Genomic DNA, 25,777 nt, shown 5'->3' with positions numbered 1-25,777 from the left:
TAAATTACTAATTTATTTCCTGTGACAATAATCTCTATACAGAGGAAATAAAAGATGAATGAATGAATTTTAAACGACAAATACACAACTAAACAAAAAATATTCCAATATTCGAAGAAACAACATATCATAGCAAATAATTAAATTTTCAATCGGTTCTATCTTAATCAATAAATTGAGGTCGCGATCACAAGTGCCCTTAATTTTATGATCGATTTCTAATTTTTATTCTCTATAGAAATGCCACCGAGTTTCGCTCTTATGCATTCTAATATTATTTCAAATAAAATTACTTCTCTTTAACAATTTAAGCTGGAGTTTAAACAAACTTCTTTTAAGATTTCCATTGAAATGCACTCGCATTTTAAAACAGAAAAGAAAATATGCCTTTGTGTGGTCAAGGAGGACACCAAATGCCTTTGAATTTTGATATCATACATGTATGCATAATGATAAGCATATTTTAAAAGAATGTACAAGGCTAAACCCAAATTCTACCTTTAATGTATTCATTGTTATTGTTCGGATCCGATTCTCTCTTTCTTTTGTCCTTCCGAGCTGATTGTGACATTTGAACCCGGTACCCCTGTCATTTTGGTTCCAAATCATTGATTCTTTACCAATTTTTTTCTCTCCCCCTTGTTACGATTCCTAGCTCATAATGGCAGTTACAAAAAAATATTGACATGCTTTATTATTGATTGTAATAGGCATAACAATGTCTATATTCTACAATTGCATATACACCCGTCGAATCACACCTGCTCTCAGGTATATGATTACAGACAAATAGGTGAATAGCCACGGCGCTTCCATCAGCCGTCTGGCTATTGTGTATTGGTGCGGTGGGATTAAAAAAATTGGACGGTGGGTTCTAAAGATCTCGCGCGGCCGTGCCATTTTGCTTTGAAACGGGGATCATATTTTTCCTGATGAAATGGCCGGAATCAAATCTCCAAAACTCACCCCCATGGATCGTCCGTGGAGAGGCCCAGTGGTCAGAAATGTCGGGTAAGTATACTTATGTTACGCAGTCGTGTACTCTATTTATAGATTCGTACATATAGCAGCTACAAAGCTACGGCTATCGGGTGAAAAGGAATGACAAACGAAAACTTAAGACTTGCAGCTAAGGAAAAAATGACAGACACACACTGTATATATACTTCTTTTATCTCCCCAGAAATACTATGCAAAATATTTGCAGTTTTAAGTTATCAGATTAATAGGAAAGATGAACGGGAGGTGCAGGGGGGGGGGGGGGGGTAGGCGGCAAGTTGGTTTTTAATGCCGTTCGGTTCAAGAACGTTGATGAACATAAACTGGCATGAAAAGCTGTAATTTTTTTATCTGCTTACTGACAATTTTCATATATTGAAATTACAAAGATAAAATTGCATTTTTGTTTTCATTATATACACAATCAACGACATAGATATCATTTTAGAAAAAAAAGTAAAGCAAATTTCTTTATAATATAAATAATATTATACGTTTAAATTATAAAAACGTTTCATATCACTTGAACATTTTTATTGATGTCGAAAAACGATCAAATACCCTTTGATCTAGATACAAAAGCATCCCCCTTTAAAACTAAACAAAGCCTTCGTATAACTTTCTTTATTGAACATGACTTCATAAAAGTACCCGATAAAACGCACCGTTTGGCGGCTGGATGTCCTTCTTCTTATGTAGAGGCAAATCAAATATGGGCAGTTTTTAATTAATTTCCCGACTTAAGATCTATGGTAACTTGTACCTTCGATTATATTTCCTATATCAATATAAAAGTTCTGGTAAGAAAAAAATTGATGTTGGCGTGTATTGCAAGAGAGAGAGAGAGAGAGAGAGAGAGAGAGAGAGAGAGAGAGAGAGAGAGAGAGCATTCTAAGTGAAAATTTTCAAATTAATTTATCTCCAGTCTTCCCCGAAGAATTGAAAACATGTCGCAATGCCGATGCTTTTATTTTATTAATATTGTTCAATTTAAATTGTTCGGAGTAATGAATTGTGCGGATAAACAAATTACAACGTTTAAGAAATAAAAAAAACCGTCCAGTATAGAATATTCGGGTCTTTTGAATTAAGTGTTTCAGTAAGCTTTTATCCAAATGCAGGTATGTTCTCAGTCACAATTCAGTCAATTTTAGCGCATCATTTAGGGATACCTTTTTGTTAAAAAAATTCTCAATATTCAAGCAGATGAATACAATTAAGTTCATCTACTGATAAACTTTATTTATTTAATATGCGAAATCCAAGTACATGTATGACGAAAATTATAAAAAAAAAAATGTAACTTTAAACGAATCTAACACCCCTTTTATGCCCTGTACAAAACATACAAAATCAATTTTATTTAAAGTGGTTTGATCGATCAATCAATATATACCGCACTCTTCTAAAACATATTAATATTTAAACATTACATAATGTTTCAGTCGCTCTTTCCAAAGCAGACGGCGATTTAAAAGATTTATGTCAATTTCATAATTACACCTTGAAGATGATGTAAATTTACTTTAAAGATACGGCTTTGTGGAGTAGAAAGAGTCCTTTTTAATGGTCGATGTTTATTTCTGATACTCTCAGAATAACCCATTCTGCGTAAGAATATAATAAGTTTGATCAAGTGATCAATTAGTGTGTGTCAAATTCAATGGCGACCGAGCGTTTAGCGTACATTAAAGAATATTGGACCAAATATTTGCTTCCCAGCGCGGATAATTTAACTTTAATGTCGATATATCATTACTCCGTTTTTAATTTTCTTATTTCGGGTCTTTAGCTTTATAAGTCTCTTGACATTCGAAGCTTCGATTAACAAGATAAACATGCAGTCGCATTACTCAAAGAAACGAAATCAACAAACCATTGATTAACCTAATACGTTATTGATGAAATAAGTTTTAATAACTCCGAATTAAAAAAAAAAAATAAAGTACTTACAAAATAAGTCTTTCTAGCTTTAAACAAAGGTGACCAATGCCCCCTAAAAGCCCACCTAGATGATTAAAAAAATGTATGTATGAGATTAAGTCCGGAAAGAAACCTTCAACTTGGATTCAAAGGGGATTTAATGTTCAAGTTGGATATGGAATACACACTTGGTTTAGTTTTGGGGTGTTACTAATTGACGGAAAGGATGGGGAATGGTTAAGTAAGGAGGAATCTTAGAGTGAGATGTCACAGCAGAAACACAGCGATGTCATCAAGACGCTTTGTCTGTGCTGCAGCGTGTAAGTACCTTAATAGAATAAGTACTGTCTCGCATTAAATCAGGTGATTTGACTGATGGTAGAAAATGTAGAGCGAATTTTAATTTTTGTTTTGTTTTAAGTTAAGTTTGTTGGTTTAATACATAGTTTATCGGTACCATTTATTCGCGAATTCATATAGTTATTGCAGAAACGTTATTTTCGAAGTATATTTTGTAATGAAGTATTAAACATGTACATATTTATCTTTTTATCAATTTTTGAGAGTGAATAAAGTTAATCTTTGTACTTATGGAGAGTTATTAAAATATGCTTGGAGATTAATGAAAATATGCTTTGTGAATCCATGTACACGGCTTATTTTGTTTGCTCATATTCAAATTTAACAAAAACTAATTTTTAAAATTCCTTAAACGATAAAATGCTATTTTTTTTAAAAATTACACCCGGTCGATATTTCATATGAATAGCTTACATCAACATCTACGTAATTTATCAATGTTATCATTGGCATATAAATGATAAATTACCAGTCCTGTCCAATAAACAGTTTAATTAAACGGGATGACATTGATAAATGAGAATAAATCTCTATTATACATTTATACCAGTTTAGGTGTACTTCACCAAGTTCTGTATAGTTCTGTGTTCAGTATGATATATTCACATGGCTTGTGCCATTTCAAAACCTTTTTTGTTGATTGCTCGATTTCAATATTTATTATGCTTACAAAATAATACATGCTGTTCTGAACAGATTCTAAGCTAACGCTATCACGCTGGCTTTAAAGGCTTAAAAACCCAAAAACACAAAACACACAGAAAAAAGAAAAAAAAAATCCCCGAACAGATATGTAAAGCTTTATTTCTGATCTGTAATAAGAAACACACAGCTTAATTTTTTTATAAAAAAATTTTATAAAAATTTTAGCCCATAAAATATTTTCATTAAAGCACGTGCTTTATTGAATTCTACAAATGAAATCAAATGCCATTATACTATATGTAGTAATTGCGAAATCATGCTTACATGTACATAATGTACATGCAGCTGTTTATTGAAACTTAATATCAAATAGAATTATAATACATTGTTGATTCTAACTTGATAACTACACTTATGGTTTAAAAACTATCTTTGACACTTTTTCTCTCTTCGCTTTGGCACTTGCAACAACAATTCGCGGTCTATTGAGTAGAAATAATCAAAACTGACCTTTATTCACTTGAACGTATTACCCAAGGTTTGATTACCTTCAACATTCAAATATATCAAAGTCTGACATGCAAAAAGAAAACACGAAAATATTCTTGTACAGCCGATCTCGGAAGTAGCCCAAAAGTGTGAAAATATTAGTCTTTTGTAAACTTTCTTCAACCCTTGGGTGTTTAAGAGGGAGTCAGTGAATTGTTGTCTCTAAATATTTGTGTTTGTTATTTGACGCAAGGACGTTGGTCTCCAAATTTTAGAAGTTTTAAATTTCATTCAATAACCAAAAGGTACAACAGACATACACACTATATGACTGAATATTTTATTACATTTTATGAGTCTCGAAACCACTTTTCAGGTTATTCTACTCGATCTAGTTTCTTTTAAAATGTTGGACCATGCCACAAGTTAAGAGGGCTCGAATGTTTGGACCATTTTTAAACTGTATTGATCTCCTTTAAAAGAAAATCTATATTAAAATAAAGGAAAATGCGTAAAATCTAATAAATTATTTTTTTTCTTTACTGCATCATATTTTATAGCTTAACAAATCATATCTTTAAATTTAAGGTAGATCTGATGGTTAATGTGTTGACCACCCAGCCTCCTTTCACTGAAAGTTTCACCAACGATCACCCCCAACCCCCCTGCATATCCTCGTTCATGACGCCAGGCATCTTGTCTGACTGTCTGTCTTCCAGCCTTGTGTTCATTAGACAGACATTGCCATTTTTTAGAATTTGGAAACACCAAGATTTCTTGAATTCATTGATACATGTATATTCCCTTCTGAAATAAACAAGTCATCATTACCATCTAACCATCTTTTACAAATTTATTTGAACAAAATTTAACGCAAAGGTCAATGCGTTGGTTGACATTAATTTGGGACCAATTTTTGCATATACTAGAGATTTGTCATCAAAGCATAGTTTTTTTCAGGGCATCATTTTTAAATCCATCTTTTTCATACTGAGGACGAAGGATGTCAATAAATTTTACATTTTAAGACGATATATAATTCTTTGTGGTTTCTCCCCAGTATATGATAAAAAAAATATCAGATATATATTGCCAAAAGGGATGCTTATATTTCTTTAAAAAAAATCTAAATTCCGTTGCACTTAACATGCCTTAAGACTTATGAAACATAATCGCAAAGATTTATCATTCTTTATATCGTATTAACAAAATATTTTCGAAAAACAAACCTCAAAACAATAAGCACACTGAACTGAATACAAAAGCAGTGTTTACCAAGCCCAAGCTTTTTAAAATGCAAATGCAAAATGCATGTCTCAGTTTTATAAATTCATTTAAACCGGTTGCACTTTGTTCTTCAAAGAAGGCAGACGACACACGCCACGAGACATGTCACGTGATCGCCCCCATTTTTCTTCTTTTATTTGATCTTTAGGAACTGATTATTGATAATACACTTCTTAAACTAGATAAGTTCGGTCTTTTTATATGTCCTAAGCGGGCCATTTAACCTCTTTTGTCGTGCATTGATCGCAGTACATGAAAAGGTTCAGTTAAGAATACTTAAAAACCTGCGGTGGTCTTTAAATTTTGACAAGATTAAGGGGTTGGGGGGGGGGGGTGCAACAAAAAAAAAAATGAAAAATTTAAAATACATATTATACAAAAGTCTTTTCTTCTAATATATGCTCGTCTACTCATTCCGCAAGATAAAGAAACGAGACAATTAATGAAAAAAGAGGATATTGCAATGCACTTCATTTTTGATTTTATATTTTGCTTGAAGAACGATAAGAATTGACTCTTTGGGCGATAGTTCCAATATACAGGTCCATGACTCGCCAGATTATCAAGGTCTGCGATGTCCAATGATAAAATCTAAAGTCGTCATTATCTGATAAATTGATACATGTACATGAACTCTTATTATCTTATCAGGCACTGATCATAATGTTAATTAATCATGATGCAAACTAAACTCGTCTGGTTTAATCATCTAATATACAGGCATTGGTGTCATATACAGGGGTATTTTAAATTCGCGATTTCAAAAATACAGAATTTGTTTTTGATTTGTGATTTTGAAACATATTCAGGAATTTGATATTTTTCGAAAGTTTATTTGACTAAATTATATAACGTTCAATGCAATGATTTGATAAAGAATGTGTGTTTAGTTTTCGGAATAAAGAAAAAAAAGTGTAAGCACCTGAAGTTTGTAATAAGGTGCATATTTTTGATAAGACAAATCCAATTAATATTTGTGAATTTGAACAGGCTACACTGCACGGTCAGAAGTACTTACATAGATTCAGATTTAAATCTGTCATTTTTCTCATAACGCGCCCCGTGGATTACAACAAAACAAATTTCTCTGCCAGAAAGTTACGAGATTACGCAACTTTTACATTAAGTAGCAAACACACGACGGCATTTAACCAATAAATAGGTTTAACAGCTTAGCCAGGAGTTAGGACAAAGCCCTGTTAATTAGAGTATACAAAACCAATATTTGTAACTTTAACGGTTCCCAAATAAAAAGCGGGAAACTTTCTCTCGCTTATATCGATTTCGATTTCTTACAACCTCTTGCTTATTAATTTCATTGAAAAAATTTTGACATACGTTATACATAAAATTCTCATTAATACATACAAATACCTACAAAAGAAGCCATTAGGATCAACGAATTCACGGGATTAAGACCGTCAAATTGATTCGAAATCTTCATAAAAAAAACCGTGGTGGTTTTTCTTCTCTTTATTCATTCTAAACATTTCTAACACTTCGAAAAAAGGTTATCAACACATTTATCTAGAGAATCGCTTTAGCGTAAAAGGGATTTTTGTGAAAGGCTTCAGATATATATACGTGTACTGCTGAAAAAAAGCGAATCCTGCTAAACAAATAATGGCGGTAAAGCATACATGTTGGATGTAAATTCTATTATGGCGAAAACGGAAGCAAAATGTCGTGGCCGAGTGTGTTTAAGGAAACTTAGTTGGACAGGGTACGTATGTAAACATGCAATGTTTAGGTTAACAGATCAATTCAGTTTTCAGTTTCTCTGTTGCGGAAGGCAAACATCTTTTTTTAAAAGCATAATTATTTCGTGACCGAAAATAGAAAAACAAAGGGTCAGAATGACATATGACACATGTGTGTGGGCTGGCGTAACTCCTACTATAGAGTATAGAACCATTTTAACAATCAAAACAAATTTAAAAATGGCGCCAGCATTTCGATGAAATTTGCACATATTACACAGTCTGCTGAAAAGCCAGGCAAATCTTGTTGATTTCAAAGAGCAATGGCTGAGTGGCTGACAATGAAATAGACAGGCCTACGTCACATTGCTGTTTGACACCAACAACATAGCTCTTCTTAAAATGGTTCTATACATTGATGATGAATTAAAACTGACTTAGGAGTAACTGATTGACTGTATAGAGATTATAGTGGTGTTGTTTTAGAATAAATATGCTTACATTGTAACTAGCGAGAATGGTGTATAGCAAAAAAAAAAACCTCAAATTTCAAAGTGCCTGCAGATAAAGATATACCGCCAAAGTTTACAGTGTATAACAATTTCATAGTATTTCATTTGTATGTCAGCTAGAAAGGTACTTCAAACTCCCCATAATTATATGTCATTCCTTTCCTATACACCTAATTTATCCAAAAGAGTCGAACAAAGTACAATAAACGAAATTGTTCCTGTAAAATGTTTTAAACAAAGTTGAAATTTTAACCAACCCATATTAAATTAAAGCACATGACAGTTTTGACTAATTGTGCCTTCAAAAACGCCCAAAACTCGGAAGACATACAAATCAGGGGACACTTCAATAATACCAACAGATCGAGCAGTTGTATATCGAAACTTCAGAATAGCTGGAAACTGTTGTTGAATTTAGTTATCTTTGCAGCCGAGAGGAAGTGGCCACGAAGGAAGAGTCCTCCGCCTGGCAGGATCTTATCAAAGGAGGGACGATCCCCACCGCGGCGTCTCTCCGTGTCCCACCGGCCCGCATAGGACTGTCGGCGAAACCGGACCCACTGCAGGGGTTATCTAGTCGCGAGGTGTCCGAGAGGTACATCCTTAAACTCCAGAAGGAACGTGAGCGGACCAATCAGGCCGTGAGTCGTAGTCTGGACAATCTACCAATCAAAATTAAGTGAGTATTAAGGTTAATATGTTTTGATTCTTTTAAACTTGATCATGACTTGTCATGTCAAATTTTAAAGAATCATTGATAGTTTGTTCTTGACACTATTTTCTTGAGAAATCAAGACTGTCTTTAAGTATTTCGCAGACAGTTTGCTTCTGGATAGATTTGGGTAGATTGAAAAAAAACCAATGCAATACAAGATAAACTTTTTAGATGTATTAATGTTTAAACGTGTGTATTACCTAACGTTATAGACTATCGATGCGTTTATCTCCTAACAATGGTTTTCATGTTTCAGACAAATGGTAAAAGAGAAAACAGACCCCGAGTTATTAAAGGCCAGGTTTATCAATGATTACAGAAATGGAATGTATACTAGCAGAAGCCAGAGTTATCAACTTGGGATGGGAACAAAATATGACGCTTGTAACACAACCAATCACCTTTTTCAAGCCATGCCAATAAACTCCCTGTGCAAACACACCAAAAGAAACTGTAGCAAGTGTCATAAACAAACCAGAGGGAGAAAGCCAGCAAAGAGACAAGAAAAAGATAACAGCGAAACCAAAACCGTGACAACGGATACGGAAACACGGACTTCCGGTTATGATTCTGATTTCGACCTCGTTTTGAATCAGTTTGGCGATCAACGCTTACAGAGTGATGTATCGATGCTGAATGGGTTTCCGGTGCGCCTACAGCAAGACACGGCTAGTGTTACCTCCAAGGAATTAAAGGACTTCAAGAATCGATATCAAAAAGTATTTGATGCGAACCGAAACGTCCATTTCGTTCATTCTTCATTGATGAATAGTAAACGCGTCAAACGACTGAACAAAACCAACTCACGGCCTCGTCTCCGAGGTTCATACGTACCAAACGAGGAGTATTCTTTAGAGATGATGAACATTCGCCCAGTTTATCACGATTCCCTTAATAAATACACGAGAAAAACATCCTTGTATCCCATTGCGCCGCCTCAAAGTCGCATATCTGAAAACACTGACTACCAGACCCCTCATTATCACCTCTCTGACTATTCGTATTCTGACGCCGACGATGAGTACGAGGATTCGTACACACCCGATAAAAGCTCCACTAACCAGGATGTACCCCGGCTCAAGTTGGACGATGAAGGAGATTATATTGGTGATGATAATGATGACGATGAAGATGACGATAGCAATGACGATTTTGATGCTAATGCGAGCAATTCTCAGATATCAAGCTCAAGAAATAGTAATCAAAAATTTAACACTGTAACAGACGATCTGCAGCAATCTGGGGAAAGCGCCGCGTTTGTTCCTCTATCTATGACTGCCTTGCAGATGCACAACGGCGGAAAAACTGCAAACCCAAAACAAAGTACTAGAATCCTTCCACAGATATGCAATCTTACGGACATCACCGAAAGAGAAGAGAGCAACCTCACTCGATCCACAAAAGTGTTTAGCGAAGCTCCCTCTGACGTACGCATGTCTATCCGGATTGCGTATAAATCAGGTGATGACGTCATAAGAGAACTGAGCAACATTTCGTCGGGAGAAATCATGGTTCCACGCTGGTCTCGACAAGACACCAACTGTGATGTCATCGAAGAGGTCGTAAGGTCAAAAAGTGGGGAATCTAAAAGCAAAGGAGATTCCCCAACAGCTCGAGGAGTCCAAGAGGGGATTTCTAAGGGCTTACATACGGGTTATAGTAATCTGTATCAGGAATCCATGCATGATATCGCTGATACGATAAACGAAGCTCGGCGGGCCATGGATTTTATAGATCAGACTTTGGCCTCGGGAGATAAAACTGACCCCAGAGACAGTGCCGTTACCCAGGCGAGGGGGGATCATGTCGAGTCCGAAAAGATTGACCAAGATGAGAATGAGCTTAAGGACGACGATGAGAGATATATCAAAGAGAACCAAGGGGTTACTCCGATTGATGAGCATTTGAAAAGTTTGGACATCGAGAGCCCGCAGATAGAAAGGACAAAATCTCTCTCAGTTAGAGACGTGAAACCGGTAGACATGGATTCGACGTTAGTTGTCAAAGAGTCAGGCACTGATTATGGAAACAGTCGTGGGGTCGGTCAAAAATCGACAGTTTCAAGACAATCAAGTGAAGAAAGGGCGACGTTCTTTGTGACCAACTGCGAACGAAACACTTGAGATTTTTCAATCGCTCCTCTTGCTGTGTACTCAGGAAAATGAGAAACTCTCAACCATGCACGACATCGAAAACAGTGATCAATGCTTATGTCGTAATCCGCTTTGTTTGTACGAAGTTAACGTCTTCGACGATGATAATATGACAGGAGAGAAGTGCGAATAAGAGGGTCTGTGTAAACACAATCGAGCTTTAGGTATTGACTTCTCGCACCCTTTGAAGGAACGGGGTTTGTTTGACTACCACTTATTTTCACCCTATGTGTTCATTTGTATTGACAATCTGTAACGCTTTTTTTAAAACGTGAAACGGATTTTTTTCTTTCGTTGATACATCATTTGTTTGTGGTGCTCGCTCTCGATCAAAATGTATAAGAGTGGCTTTATATAAAGAATAATTCATATTGCTGTAAAGTGAATAGACTTTTATAGTTAGAGATTTCAACACCTCCCGTCTTTCAACAGCAAAACTTAGAGTAAGTAAGTAATAACTTTTTTATGAGGACTCTTTAGAATTCATTTGTATTTTTTTTCTAATAACAAAACTGTTATTTCAGACGTAACTAAAAAAAATCCGAAATTGATTTAGAATAAGGTACAATCAAACTGTGCTAAATCTTCATACATTTGAGATGAGTTTTTGAAAACGTGGATACAAAAGTAAATTGATGTTTTGTGTTCTCGTCTTTTTCTTCTCACAAATATGAATTGTGAAATTTAAATTAAATAAATTACTACTTATTATTATTAACAATTGACGTTTCATATTCGTATAATTACTTCAGATATTAAGAACAATATTTATCATTATCAGTTTCTTAAATGTTGTTTTAACTACATTGCATTGTTAAACAGAAATGAACAAAGCAAATAAATGTAAACTTGAATTGTTATTTGGTGCGTTTATTTCAATTTAATAGATTTTCAGAGAAATAGCGTAAAGTGTCAAATTATTTTATATGTACCAAACTTGCTCTTACGGGAATACCAAATGTTTTGAATAACAACATTATTTTTAATCATATGCAAACAGGTAGTATTTTGCCTGCAGGAAATAACGTTTATTTTTTAATCATTATTTTTAATTAACACTCAATTGCAAATTACGAAAATTGTTTGAGGTCAGTTCTTTTTCTTTTTTTAAACGAATTTCATTTTATTTATTCCAACATAATCGAAACATTATAGGAATACTTGTTTCTTAAAAGGTTAACAATTAAGTCAAAAATTTTAAGTTTATGATCCAAATGGTTTGTGAAACATTTCTGTGCATCTATCAATCAACACTTACCATGCGCGGACCCATAAAAGTCTTCGTGGGTAGGGATTGGGTGGGGTGCAAGGGATAATCGTATTTGCGAGGGATAATTGTATCTGCCAGTGGGGTCCGAGGAATATCTGATCTGAGATAGCATATTTGTGAATTTAATAGATCTTCCAGGAGGTTCGGGACACCCCCCACACACACACACATACACCCACATTCCCAGTGATTCGCGTATGCTGACTAACATACTTTGAGTTTTATTTAATTTACATATTTTTTTCGTGCTACCATTAACAATGGTGTAAACTTCTTTTAAGTTAATGTCTCTATTACGAAAGCATCGAAGCCTCAGTATTAGAGGATGTACATATGCAGCATATTCAAAAATATATCTGACACAATACGATGCTGTGCACATAGGCAAGTAGCGAAAATATTTAATATTCACTTGAATATTAAAGCGTTTTAAAGTCAAAGTGCCATAACTCTTCAAAGAGTGAGTCAGTAACAGACATTATTCCACACAATAAAGGTCTTTCTAGTGCCTGCAACCGTCACATAAATTTGTATCAGGTATTACTATTAGGTAACAATGCAAGAGGATTCAAAACCGATTTACTTGTACAATTATTATATGTATACAAAAACATGTATGTTAAATTCCGTCATTACATATTACAGTAATACATGTACATGTTGATTAAATATATCAGTGGCGTCCTTCAAACAAAGAGAAATCAGATAGAAAAATTCAGAAGATGGTCTGGATTAAGCCATTTCAAATGTGCATATATACAGTGTACTTTTTTATCAATTAAATGTCCGTTAATTTGACGACCCGATGATAGCCTTCAATATATTCTTACAATATTTGGTACGATGGAAATCACAAATGGCAATTTGACAACATTTAATTTACAACACATTCATCTCAAGGTCTCCGGCAATACAAAATACTACTTAATGTGTTATTGAAGATAAGAATTTTAATATGAATAGGTTAATGAAGAAATAAAAACATAAATATTGCAGTTACGAAATTGAGTTTCTATCCAACGGACGCAGCGATTCGACCAGTTGAGGATTGTAACAAGCATTTAGCAGGTACGGATCTTTTATCATTGATCAGTTAATTTTTTCTTCAATGGTCATAACATAGCAATTTGTTTTGTTTTAATAATTATCACCCTGAAAAGTGACGGAAAGATCAAACAAAACACAAAAATCAGGAACACGTGTAGAATTGGTAGGAAATTTCATGCTTGTACAAAACGTACAAATGATAATGAAGATTGTTCTTTTATTCACTTTATTTAGGGGAGGGGAAGGTTGAATTGGTGGGTATATAATCATGTTAAATCTATGTAAGCATTCATTTATTATCCCACCCCACCCCCTAAAAGGAACCGGAAAATACAATTAAATACAATCAAGGGTGGATCTAATTCATACGCTGCATTATAATGCAGCAATGACTAGAAATCTGAAAAAAGTTCTCAAGATACATACAGGGGATTATAAGATGGTTTCAATGATACAAATTATTATTAAGATTATTAAGAGAAAAGGGGGAGACACTTAGACATTAGTGCTTATAAATTATTTAAAGTACGTGTGCATGTGCGGTTTTTTTCCTTTAACTCGGACCAAACTGCAAATATGAGCCCGTCCATCTATCATTAAGGTATTTATTGATTATCGATTATTTTCATCGATCATGATTGACCTTTAAGTTTCATTTCATATTAGATCCAATACCCGTAGTTTATTTAATAATAATATTACTTTCAAACAGTAAAGATTGAAATTTGCTCAACAAAAATGACATGTTTTCACAATACATGTATGTATATGCCACTCTTGTCCATGTGGGAGCCTTTTTATTGTGTTTCTTCAAATTGATTTTTTTTAGACCTTTGCGTCTCTAAATTCTTACTTTTTTTCTGATACAAAGCCACTATATCCTTGTATTTTCTTGTCTTTAAAACTATCTAAAGAGGAAAAGAAGCGAATGCGAACGGACGTCTCACTTTATTATTCTCTTTATTCGTGTGCTTAATGGGGGTATGACAGTAGCATTTTAAAAGTGTAATCTCGCAGAAGGGAAAATAAAAAGGCCCTGACAAATTCGATAAGGGCGAAGACAAATACACATTGTTGTGATTTCGCCGTGCTATTTACATTGTCATTATTAATCAAGTGAAGTAAGCTCGTCCCTTTTTTTGTATACGCGTATATCTATCCCAATCTTTTGTCTCATGTGTAGTAATCCAGAATAAGTAAAGAAAAGAAAGAAAAGAAAATGTTAAATTTTGTCATGAGGTGAAAATGTGAACACATCGAAAGCAGAATTTGAAATTGGATGCTAGTGACGCTTCTTTGAAAACAGATTGTGAAAGAAACAATTTTTAGAACGTTTAATAGAAAAACCTGTTATTGAAGATGCATGTTTTTCACATTAGTAAGATTGTGACTTAATTTCTGTATTCCAGACATCGGCCAAGGGAATAGCACCTGATGATAAAATGGTTGGGTAAGTGTACGTTATAATTATACATCTTGAAGCGACTTATTGAGCGAAAAGGTTGCTGCATGTTACATGTATACTAGGCATATTTACGAGTATCCATGATGATCAAGATTATGACTATGTAAATATATGTGATCAAGTAGTTGTTTATCAGAACATTTAAAGAAAAGTACAATAATTGTTTCTAAAAGCTGACTGCAACACAATTTAGCTGTTCATGTGCTAGCGAAGAGAGAGAGAGAGAGAGAGAGAGAGAGAGAGAGAGAGAGAGAGAGAGAGAGAGAGAGAGAGAGAGAGTTTTATTGTTAGTTTCAGTTTTAAAAAACGTTATGATCTAATACGATTATAGGATTTATGAATCAAAGAAGTCAATGTTCCCAAGTGCACAGACCCTCACCAGCTACATGTAGTTTGAACAGTCCTAAGTAACACCACATTGAATGGAATACATGGAAGCCATGATAGTTTTTACTCTTTAAAACATATCATCTGTATAAGTCTAGATCTCCTTCAATGCTGGGCAACGTAGAATGAACAGCAGTTGTAATGGCTACTCCTACACCGAAAATACGTTTTCTGTCGCAGTTTTGTCACTAGCATATAACTTGAAATTGCTTAATATAGTTTGGCAAATTGTGCGTATACAATTTTCTTGTCAATGATAAAGATTTGTATTCATAACTCGGCATTTCTGAATAAATTTCACCTATTTTGTTAGTTTTTAACAGAGTGTGACAGGAATTGCACTCTAAAGGTTTTGGCAAGATAAAGCAATTCTTAACACAAAGATCTTTGTTTTCCTTTCAAGACCATCACAAATATTTGCACTCTCACAAGGGCATTCATAAACCCCTTTCCACTTAAATCATAAAAATAAAAACGAGATGAAAGAGCAATAATCGGAAGGGATAAAAAGTAGATAATCTGATTTTGTGACTAATCATTTAAAAGGTGGACAGTTGCCCATACAGGGTAGACCAAAATTGAAGTAGCTGACAAATATCAATTTAGCGATAACAAGTATTGATTGAAGTGTTATTGTTGAACATTTACAATGACGGGTTTATGAACTATAAACATGTCAGCTGAGAAGAGCTTAAATTCACACTGTTTGGTCTAGAGGTGTTAACACTTGAAAGAGATCTTGTTTATGAAGATCGTAGACATGAAATACAGTGAAAACAATTCTTCATACCATTTTAAAAATATTATTAAAAAAAAAAGAAAATACGAATGACCAAAGTTTTTGTAAATAAAATATTTTCAAAAACACAAAGTACAAAGTACAGCTTGATTTATTGATCAGAGTTATTCTTCCTTTAATCTGAATTTAGAACTCACTTTTGAATTTTGTAGAAGAATAAATTAAATTGAATGTGAAAAATTGTTTTGTTGATTGCAAACAGAATTAACAGATATCGATTTCCTTTACGATTCAAAGTAAATAAATATATATGCAATGACAGAACTCGTTTTTGAAAACACCTGTACCACAAACGTTAAGTTCGGGATATTTTTGGATGTTCTTTTCGTTGCGCTTGTAAAACAATAAAATAATTTTAAATTCATTGGCAACATTACAAAGCTCTCAGAAATCCATTTAAAAACACTTTCAAATCTCGTTCATTTACGCGATTTAACTTGATATTACTGTATGAAAGACTGCAATATACTGTTCATGATTTCAGCTTGCGAATTATTAAACATTATATAACAGGTATGAACATTTTATTATCTATTGACATTTAATGATGGAAATTCTGTGATTTTTGTTGGATAAACTCTTCTTGTTCCGATGTTTTCCCCCTTTTACTTATTTTCATGAAGTTTATATTAGAGCACTGTTCGTAATAATGGACAAATTTAATAATGAAAATGCCCTGCTGTTTCTGGTAAATAAAAACTTATAATCGGATGGAGTCAAGCTCATTCATTTTTTCTCTCTCATCGTACATTATTAATAGATAATTTAAATGTTTACATGTTAAATCCTGAACAATGAACATAAAATTTGCTTTACAAGTGAAACCTAGCGGTTTAAACATAATCTCAACAAAGACGTCCAGTCTTTATGCACAATATTAAAGAAAATCGATAATGCTTTCTATTTTCCTATTATATACATTATCTTTGTTAAAAGTAATATTACGAAGAGTTCATTTAAAGACGTCATATCTTGTGATCTCATATTTATAGGCTGGTCATCATGGACGCTTGTCCTAGCTCGGAGCTGGATGGCGGAGGAATAGCAACCCCTTCCAGGTCTTCCGCCATCGGATACGCTTTCGTTCCTACCTTCCATCTGATGACGGAAGTGGATGGCTCCATTTCTGGTGGGACTTCTATGAGTGTTCAATCTTCTCCCGTTACGCATGCGCACGCATCGCCGGCCATCATGAGTTACTCGTTTGTGCCACCATTTCAACTTATACAGGAAGTAGATTCTAAACCGAACACGTCCGAGTTTCCCACGAAACCCCCGACCCCAAAAGCCCCGGCTGTCAGCTTGCTGATGGAGAAAACGTTCTACAGAAATATATCTAACAATATGCCAATTAAAATCAAGTAAGTTGTCGGAGTAGATATTATTTTTTCACAGATATATACTAGACTTTTATCAAAATTGAGTATCGTTCTGTGTTGTTTATTTGTCAGTGAAGAAGTTTGAAATAATTTCAAATTTGATTGAAGCCATCACATGAACAAAATTTGAAACCAAGCAAACGACTGCTGTTTGTTTTTTATTGCTGTTAAATATCAGCATCGATGAATCTGTTGCTTAAATAAATGTTTGCTATTAATAGTCGCTTCCAAGTTATTGTTTCAATCACCTTTTGATGATTTTTAATCAAAATACACATACCTGTGAAAGAAGTACAGTTGTAATCTGTAAAAGATTACAGTGTATAATTATGCTGATCTTAAAAACGTAAACGATTCTTTAGCAGATCTCTGTCGTTTGATTTAAAAAAAAACCCTGAAAACTGAGAAAGTATCTTCTTCTTTTTTTAAAATGGCCTTTTCATTAAAGTTTAACAAAACCTACACCATCTATAAGGTAAATGTAGGTTTACTACAGGTAATGTTTTCACAGAGTTACATTGTTGTGTTTCGTATGCAGTTCACTTAAACGAAAATGAGTGCAATCGTTTACAAACATATTAACTGCAATGCACATGTAACTGCTTTGCTAGAGAAATTGATCCTTATCTCGTTTTCCATTTCATTAGTTTTCGCTTAAGAATAACGAGGGAAGGGTTTAATTTTGTGTATCGGACTCAATAATAGAATCTTAAATACGTAGGCTGATATTACTGTGTCATTATAAAAGAATCTCCACCGTATAACGATATCTCAAATCTGTCTGCCCCAAAGTTTCAATCCTATCTGCGCAGGCATTATTTGGGTTGCTCAATCACCACAATCAACAATATTCGAAACAGTGTATTTAATCCGAATCCGTCCTATGTTTACCGTACAACTAAGACCCTTTAAATTCGGATTGAAAGGAGGTGGACGTCGCATTATTAGCTGTATACATACATATCAACATGATTGGTCGCAAGCCCAATACATGGCGATGAAACATTAGCCTCAATACTTATCAATAACATGTCGCCCGTTGCATACAGGTCTATTAATTAAATCAACTAGGCATGTCAAATCCCCGATAATGAAGATATAGATTTTTTTGTCTTCTTTTTAACGAAAGACGCCTTAAGTAAAATAATACAAGGGAATCTGAGCCGGCGTCCATTGTGAATTTGGATTTAATTTAGGGGTTTTAAGATAATTCGTGTCACGAGAGTTCAGCGTATAAAATTTTTATGGATGCTCTGTGTCTGCACGACCGTTGAGGGACGTATTATATTCGGACCATTTATTATGATTTCATGCCATTGCCTTCTGGCCTGTGGCTGACTTTTTTGGCACCGACTTAAAAAAATGGCTCTCTTTTATCAGGACTGTTATTTTTAGATAGGAAATGTCAACATTGCACACCCATGTTTTGCACCGTAACATGGGGAAAAACAAGTGCTGAATGAAATCCGATCGTGATTTTTCCTCTTTGGATTTGTCTTTTCAAATATTGAAAAAAAAATTGTGAAAAAGGATAAAACTATTGGGATAAGAGCAAAATGGCTAATATTGACTTTGAGGATGATTTTGTGTGGCAATATAGAATTCCTGATTTTGATTCACTCAGTCTTGGGTAAGTTGAAATCAAATAATTTCTGGATATTTTTTTAATTGATATATCTTTTTTGAGTCAAAATCAGCTTTTATCAAATGTTTAATTTTGTATGCACTTGGCTTTAAAATGTAGAGTTTTAAGCGGAAGAAATTTCTTTTGTTACTTGTTGAATCCCGACGTCGCAAAATTTTTCAAAACTGTCATATAAATGAATTGATATGCAGACCGTGGTTTTAAAATTCAATAAACAAAAAAGCGTGCAGATTGTCTAAACTTTCATTTCAATGAACGTTGTGGTTTTCATTATATCTTTTATATTGAATTGTATATAAAATCTCCGTGAAATACTTCAGAGGATCAAAACTGCGAACATAAAGACAATCCAAGTTTGCAGACACTCTAAATATTGATTATATCAGAGTAGTAAGAAAATTCAAATCAAAATTGCAAATATAAAGATATTGCAAGACACTCCAAATATTGATCATTTCGGATTAATGAGAAAATCCAATAAAAAATCACAAATATTAAGAGAATTCAAGAGACTCCAAATATTGATTTTGTCAGTATAATGAGAGAGTTCAATTTCAGATGTACATCTCGTCCGAATAATGATATTTACATGTGAGCATATACCTGAGATTGACTTTAATTTGAATACATGCTTTTATTTGAAATATACTTTAAAAACTATTTCGAATCTCTTCTCTTTATTATTGTTATTATGCAATTTATAATTTTTTCATCTTAATTTTTCTGCGATTGTATTTATTTAAAACGTATCTGTTAGAAATGAAAAATCAAATCCGCAAAGGTTAACGAAAAACACCCCCCCCCCCCCCAAACAAAAAAAAAAACCCGCATGTGAATGAAGGTTGTCTTTCTTTTGCTTAACTTTATATTGTCTTTTGTGCAATCCATTTTAACAAGATAAGTTTTGGAATTTTTTTTCTTTATGAATAGTCGAACCACGTGATTTGTTTTTGCCGGATGATCTGAAATTGTGTACATTTTAAACACAAAGACATACATGTATCCTCGTGAATCTTACATCAGATGTACCTCACCCAGGTATATTTAGAGAGGGGATCGGTGAAATACAACATTAAGGTCCGATTTGGCACCGCTTACTGTAAATATCTCATTTATCAACACCGTGCATTTGATTGTGTATATAGTGATAATCTAAAAAGGGCGTACATGTACGTATCCGGACAGATACATTTCGAGAGAGCGTAGAACTTTACGTGTAAATAATCGAAATATAAACATCGAAACAACAATTTTTTTCTTTAAAAAAGGAAAGAATCAAGCCAATTGAGGAAGTACTTACGTGGTATTAATAGGAAAAACAAGAGCATCCTAGCATATTTATAAAACAAAGACAGAAGAAACACTGCTCATTCATGTATAACGTTTTTGTGTTGGTGAATGTAAATGTACCCCCGAAGGGGGGGGGGGGGGTGGGAGTCGGAGGTCAGATCAAATTATTTTTATTGATAGCATGATAGTATAGCAAATTGGCGGATCTATGAGGTATCGGGGTGGGGGGTGGGGGGGGGGGGGGTTGGTCAGGGTGGTCTTGACGTATGGAAATTTCAAACTTATCAAATTAATTTAAACAGTATTTTTTAAGTAGTCACCCCCCCCCCCCCCCCCCAAGTTGTTTGAAATACAATGTACAACTGAAACAATTTGTGTTGATCATAAAATTGGTCATTAAAGGATAAGCAATAACGAAATATTTCATTTCTAATGTAAAAAGGCAAGTTATCCTAACACATATTTATGTAAAAATGACAAACTTCTGTTTTAATTGCAGAATGAAAAAAACCCCACGAAAACACACGTAGAAAATATGTTAAAACTTTTCTGTTAAATCAAATGTACGATTTTGTGCTGTACGAGGCATATTTCATTTTTGAAAGACATCAACATGCTTTGTGTATTTAAAAATATAACAATGTCATAAAAGTTTCGTATTGTAGAAAATGACAGATTTTGCATTCATTTTTCTTAAATAAGTTGTCATTCTTCTCCGGATAGGCTACAAGTGATGTAGAATTATTTTTATTGTGAACTCTTTTGATCTAAATTCAACAGTTCAACGAAAACATTTATGAGGCGTATTGAAGAAACCAGTATTGTCCAATTCTCAGACTGGAGTTCCGTGTCTTTATGGAGCATCTCCAGTTTTCTTTCTAATTTGTTTTAATTTTGTGGACGAGTGGGTGGTTTGATTTTTTTATAGCACATTTTAACGAATGCGTGTGTTTGTAAATCTACTCTACATACTACACCATCTGTTTATATTAAGATCACATTCTCGACCTTGAACTCGATTTTTTCTCTATTCTTTCTTTTTTTTTTGATAATGTTTGATAATGTTTCAAGTGTTAGAGTGAGAAATTCACTATATAATCAATAAAATATCCATTTCATTAAACCCACTTTCATCTTCTGAGATTTCAATCTTTACTAGAAAAAAGGTGAAATTATTATCGTAAAGTTAACACACATTGGATTTAAATGTCACTAGACCACTTGTTCTCTACATTAAATGGCGAAGTCATTATCCTGTGTGTTGCAACTATGAATCTAGCTACCTTTGCTCAAAACACGTGTACGTGTTTTTGTTTTATTCTTTTATATCTTGCTAGATATATGGAGATAAATATTCATGCAATCGGCGCTATCAACGCCTGTTTGTTGGCCCTTGTATACAAAGTTCTTTACTCAAGAAAAGGCAGACATCTTTTGTTTAAATTCAAGGTTTTTGCCAATTAGTGTGTACAAAACCATCTCTAATTTCCGTCTCAGAGCATGCATGACGTTTCATTTTTTATTGAATCTTACCAATTGCTGGACATTTTATTGATTTGGAAACTTAGGAGACCAAATCCAATGCCACCTAACCTCATAGGTTCTTGTGCGGATCGTAAACAAAGCAAATTATGTAGTTACGCCATTCATAAAACGGGGGTCTTTGTTCAGTTAACGAAGGCTAATCCCTGGTAGTAGCCATTCCAGTGGACTAATGTGTATCGATTACGTAAAGGAGTACGTAATAAATAGTGTGTTTTTGGTTTTGCTTTTAAATGTGGATTATGATAACCCTTTGTCGAGGCCATCGCAAAGTTTACAAAACTGCGTTTCTGAATGATATTTTTACTGGACATGTGAATTATAATGTTTGTTGAAATGTGATATTCTCATTGATATTGAACAAAATGAATTTGGTGAAAACTCGATTGTGGTAAGTTGAAATAGTCACGTAGGAATTAGAATGTGTACTTTCGTATCTTTTATTCTCCTCACAACTAGGCTTTTTAAAAAAAAAAAAAATAGGTTTAACTATCATTTTGTTAGTAACACAAAAATAGCATTTCTCTCATATGGAGTTTTGTTATAAATTGAGGAAGTCTGGAGCTTATTATGATACATGTATATAAATACTTGCTGAACCTCTTACACAAGCAAATAGAGAAAGATTAGCAATACAGACAAACTTACACCATTAGCAATTGTAGAGTAATTAAGTATGCGTACTCAGACGCAATTTCATTTTTAAATAAGCGAATAGCACAAACTACTTTTTAAAAAAAACATATCCGTTAAAAATTGATATAAACAATTTAGTTATGTCAAAGGAAGTAGAAATAATGTCACAGATAAATTTATGAAAATCAAAATGAAACAACATTCTCATGTTTAACTATAATATGATTCAATCTGTTGAATTTTATTTATAAGTTTTAATGTTGTATCTCTAGTCTATAAATAAAAGGCAAATGGTTTTACTTTTCTGCTAATGGATAAAGACCAATTCAGACCTTTGACAAAATCAGTTACATTGGTGACATTTGCGACGTGACAAAGCATTATTGACTTTTTCCCCTTTCTCTATCGAGCATAAAATTGAGAGGAAGTTCTTTAATCTTGATTGTCGCTGAATGGCGTCGAAAATGGATTTTGTAGCGAAGATTGGCGAACCCTTCCGCTTGAATAATTCTTCACGAAAAGCTATTTTCTTTGAAACATAATACTTCAGAATCCGGAGTTACCAATTTTATGTTAATTGTTAGAAACAAAGCAACATTAAATTAAATGTTTTGTCACAAACAACCTTCTAGACATTGGCATACATCATAATGTCAAGTCGATTTACAAAGCTGTACAAAAACATAAAGCTAAAAATTGCGTGTTGTTTGATAACAGCTAACATATATATCACGTACAATATATTTACAGGCAAATATCTTACAACTCTGATGAATTGGAGACGCCAAGAAACTGTACAATGTCACAAATGCATCGCAAGATTCCTAAATTGCATCAGGATTTCGAACACTGGAATAAAGATATTGCGAAACAAGTGGACCATTGGATGAAAAACAAGCCAGTTCAAAGTAGTGGGTTTCTTAGTTCCCTAACGACTCAAAAAGTCCCCTTTGCTAGTAATTCGCAAATTGTGAAGAGGAAGAGAGTGCAGAAGAAAAGGTTCAGAATTAAAGACATTGATGACGCCGTGACGTCAAAGACGTCAACAGCACGAGGTTCTGAGTCAGATTATTCCGTGGAGAGTGACACGTTTCGTAGCAGACGATCATACAATGTGCGTCCATCTAGAGCGAGGTCATTGTCGTCTGACAAAAATGACGCATCTGTCTTTGGAAGCATTCATAATGAAATCGAATTCAAAAAACGATACCGCCGAATGTTTGACCTTAACAAACACCTTCAGTTCGTGAACTCTACGAACGGACTTATGGGAAAACAAATCTCCAAAAAGACGCATCATCTTCCGCCAATGACCTTGAAACCCGAAAAGAAACCACAGAAACTAGAGTGCTCGGAGCTATTTGCAATCACAACAGTGCAACAATCAAATGATCCGAATGATGTGAGTACGCCGTCGACTCAAAATATCTTCCAGAGTGTCGAAACGTCTGACATGACGGATAGCGGATTGGGACAGTCTCAACTAAGCTCTCGAGAAATTAACACCACTTCCTGGAAAGACACTACAGACGACGAGGGACATGCTAACTTCTCCTGGCGAAATCAAAAGACTTTCAAACCAGAAGTCCTAAAATTTGGAAAGTTACCAAAGATTTCCAGCAGTAACACATACAACAATTCAAACAAAGACGAATATTCTAGTCCTGAACATTTGGATACCAAATCAATTACAAAACGATTGAATGATTCTTTACAAAGATGTGCATCGTGGGTGTCGGAATCGGATTCAGTGAATGGTGAATACGCCGAACTAAGAGAGATGAAAGTGACCATAAACATTAAGTATAAGCCAGATGGCAACAAGGGAAAGAAACCAATGCACACCAAGTTATCTAAATCGGTCGAGGATATGTCTGTGAATTTGACACCTTTTGACAGAGCTAAACATCTGAAACACATGGATGATGATGAGAAATGCCATGCATTGCTCAGTGAATAGTATCAATTGTAGATAGTTTTGAAATTACATTAATATATTGTCATTATACGAGGAAATACACAAACGTTATGGCAGTAATATGATTAATGGCAAGGTTAACATTGTCCTTGTCAACATCACGGATTTTATTATATACACCACACATATTACATTCCACTTTAAATATATTTGATAAAGAGCAAACAAGATTGTTATACTTTCATGTTAAATACTGAAATCTGATTGGTTAAGACGCAGTTAATAATATTTACTATTACCCTCAGCGTTAGCAACGCACTTGGCAACGGGTAACATTAAAAAATGTTACATGCGCGAAAATTATGCGCGTACGGTTCGCTGTAGAATTCACGTTATTCCTATATAAAAGCAGTAAAATTTTCTTAAAAATTTTAAAAAAGACATTCAGTATAACAAAATAAATAGTGCCTGTTTGGGAGGATAACAGTTGAAATTGACACCCCGAGAAAACCATTGTCAACCGACGCGAAGCGGAGGTTGACAATGGTTTTCTCGGGGTGTCAATTTCAACTGTTACCCTCCCAAACAGGCACTATTTATATAATAATAATATAAACAGCTGTTTACAATTTCATATTTCACCTTATTATTTTAGTGATTCTCATTACTTGTTCAACTCGCTTTAAGTTGTTTTTAAATATCATATTGTATGGATTAATAGCAAAAAGGGAAACAAAAGTACGTAAAAAGGTTTGAAAATAGAAGATTTTTTATCAACATTTATCACAGTCGTTTCCACAGAGTTACACAATATTAATTATGAAACAAAAAATAACCAATTTAAACCATCGGAGTCATTTCCGAAACAAAGTGTACTTTTTTTATCGTTTCCATCTATAACACATAATTTCCTTTAACATTGACGTTGTTATTCATTTATTGTTGTTCAGCTTTTACAGAAATAAAAATGTTGAAAGTAACGTTGATTTTATTTTCTAAATTGCTTAATGGGGCTTATACAAAGAAGATTTGTTTCTTGTTATCATTAGATTTTCAAATACCATTTTTAGACATTAATCTGTTTTTCCTTGGGTAAAATGTTTAATTTTACATTTTGTTCTGACCCACATTTGGTAAAAAAATATTGTAAAACGACATCATTTCAACATTCGTTGTATTGATATGATGTATTCTAATTTCCGTTTCTGTTATTACTTCAACATTGCATCTCTCTCTCTCTCTCTCTCTCTCTCTCTCTCTCTCTCTCTCTCTGCATCCGATAGCTTAATGCTTAACGGACTTTATTCTTAAAAACAACGGAAACTCCCCCTTTTTCACTAAACATGTCTATAATTAAAAATGAACACAATAAGGAAGTTTTCCACAATACACATAGAATATTAGAAAAAAAATAGAAATATGCTTTATCTTACTTAAGTGTTTGCTTGAAAAATACTGTAAACGATCGGAGTTCAAGCAATCCTCATACATGAACATGTTAATACGTCTAGAGACTGTTGATCCCAGTGTTTCAAATCCCCAAGTACGAAAGAACCAATCGCAAACAACATATAACTAAAAATAACTTTTTAACCATTGAAATACTTAAGCTAGAA

At 33.9% G+C, this 25,777-nt stretch overlaps 2 protein-coding genes across 6 annotated transcripts; both read left to right on the top strand.

Moving 5' to 3' along the window:
- The first annotated feature begins 758 nt into the window (after nt 1-758).
- Nucleotides 759-11,541, top strand: LOC105325773 (uncharacterized). Of its 2 annotated transcripts, none has more exons than XM_011425469.4 (3): nt 759-1,011; nt 8,346-8,594; nt 8,887-11,540. In XM_011425469.4, the coding sequence occupies exons 1-3, from the start codon at nt 938-940 to the stop codon at nt 10,751-10,753; spliced, it is 2,190 nt and encodes a 729-aa protein (XP_011423771.3). In that variant the 5' UTR covers nt 759-937; the 3' UTR covers nt 10,754-11,540. The 2 variants fall into 2 exon arrangements, with proteins under 2 accessions (XP_011423771.3, XP_011423772.3); XM_011425470.4 differs by lacking the exon at nt 759-1,011 and adding an exon at nt 2,450-3,242 and having other exon boundaries at nt 8,887-11,541.
- Nucleotides 11,542-13,011: 1,470 nt separating this feature from the next.
- Nucleotides 13,012-25,559, top strand: LOC105325775 (uncharacterized). 4 transcript variants are annotated; one of them, XM_066082562.1, is made up of 4 exons: nt 13,012-13,121; nt 14,510-14,550; nt 16,744-17,112; nt 22,994-25,559. In XM_066082562.1, exons 2-4 carry the CDS (start codon nt 14,543-14,545, stop codon nt 24,201-24,203), a joined length of 1,587 nt encoding a protein of 528 aa, XP_065938634.1. In that variant the 5' UTR covers nt 13,012-13,121; nt 14,510-14,542; the 3' UTR covers nt 24,204-25,559. The 4 variants fall into 4 exon arrangements, with proteins under 4 accessions (XP_065938634.1, XP_011423773.3, XP_065938635.1 ...); XM_011425471.4 differs by lacking the exon at nt 13,012-13,121 and having other exon boundaries at nt 14,366-14,550; XM_066082563.1 differs by lacking the exons at nt 13,012-13,121; nt 14,510-14,550 and adding an exon at nt 16,126-16,264.
- The last annotated feature ends 218 nt before the right edge of the window (nt 25,560-25,777 follow it).

The sequence above is a fragment of the Magallana gigas genome, chromosome 4 (genome assembly GCF_963853765.1).
Source record: "Magallana gigas chromosome 4, xbMagGiga1.1, whole genome shotgun sequence".
Lineage (NCBI taxonomy): Eukaryota > Metazoa > Mollusca > Bivalvia > Ostreida > Ostreidae > Magallana > Magallana gigas.
The sequence above is the reverse complement of the archived record's forward strand: the minus strand, read 5'-3'. Positions and strand labels throughout refer to the sequence as shown.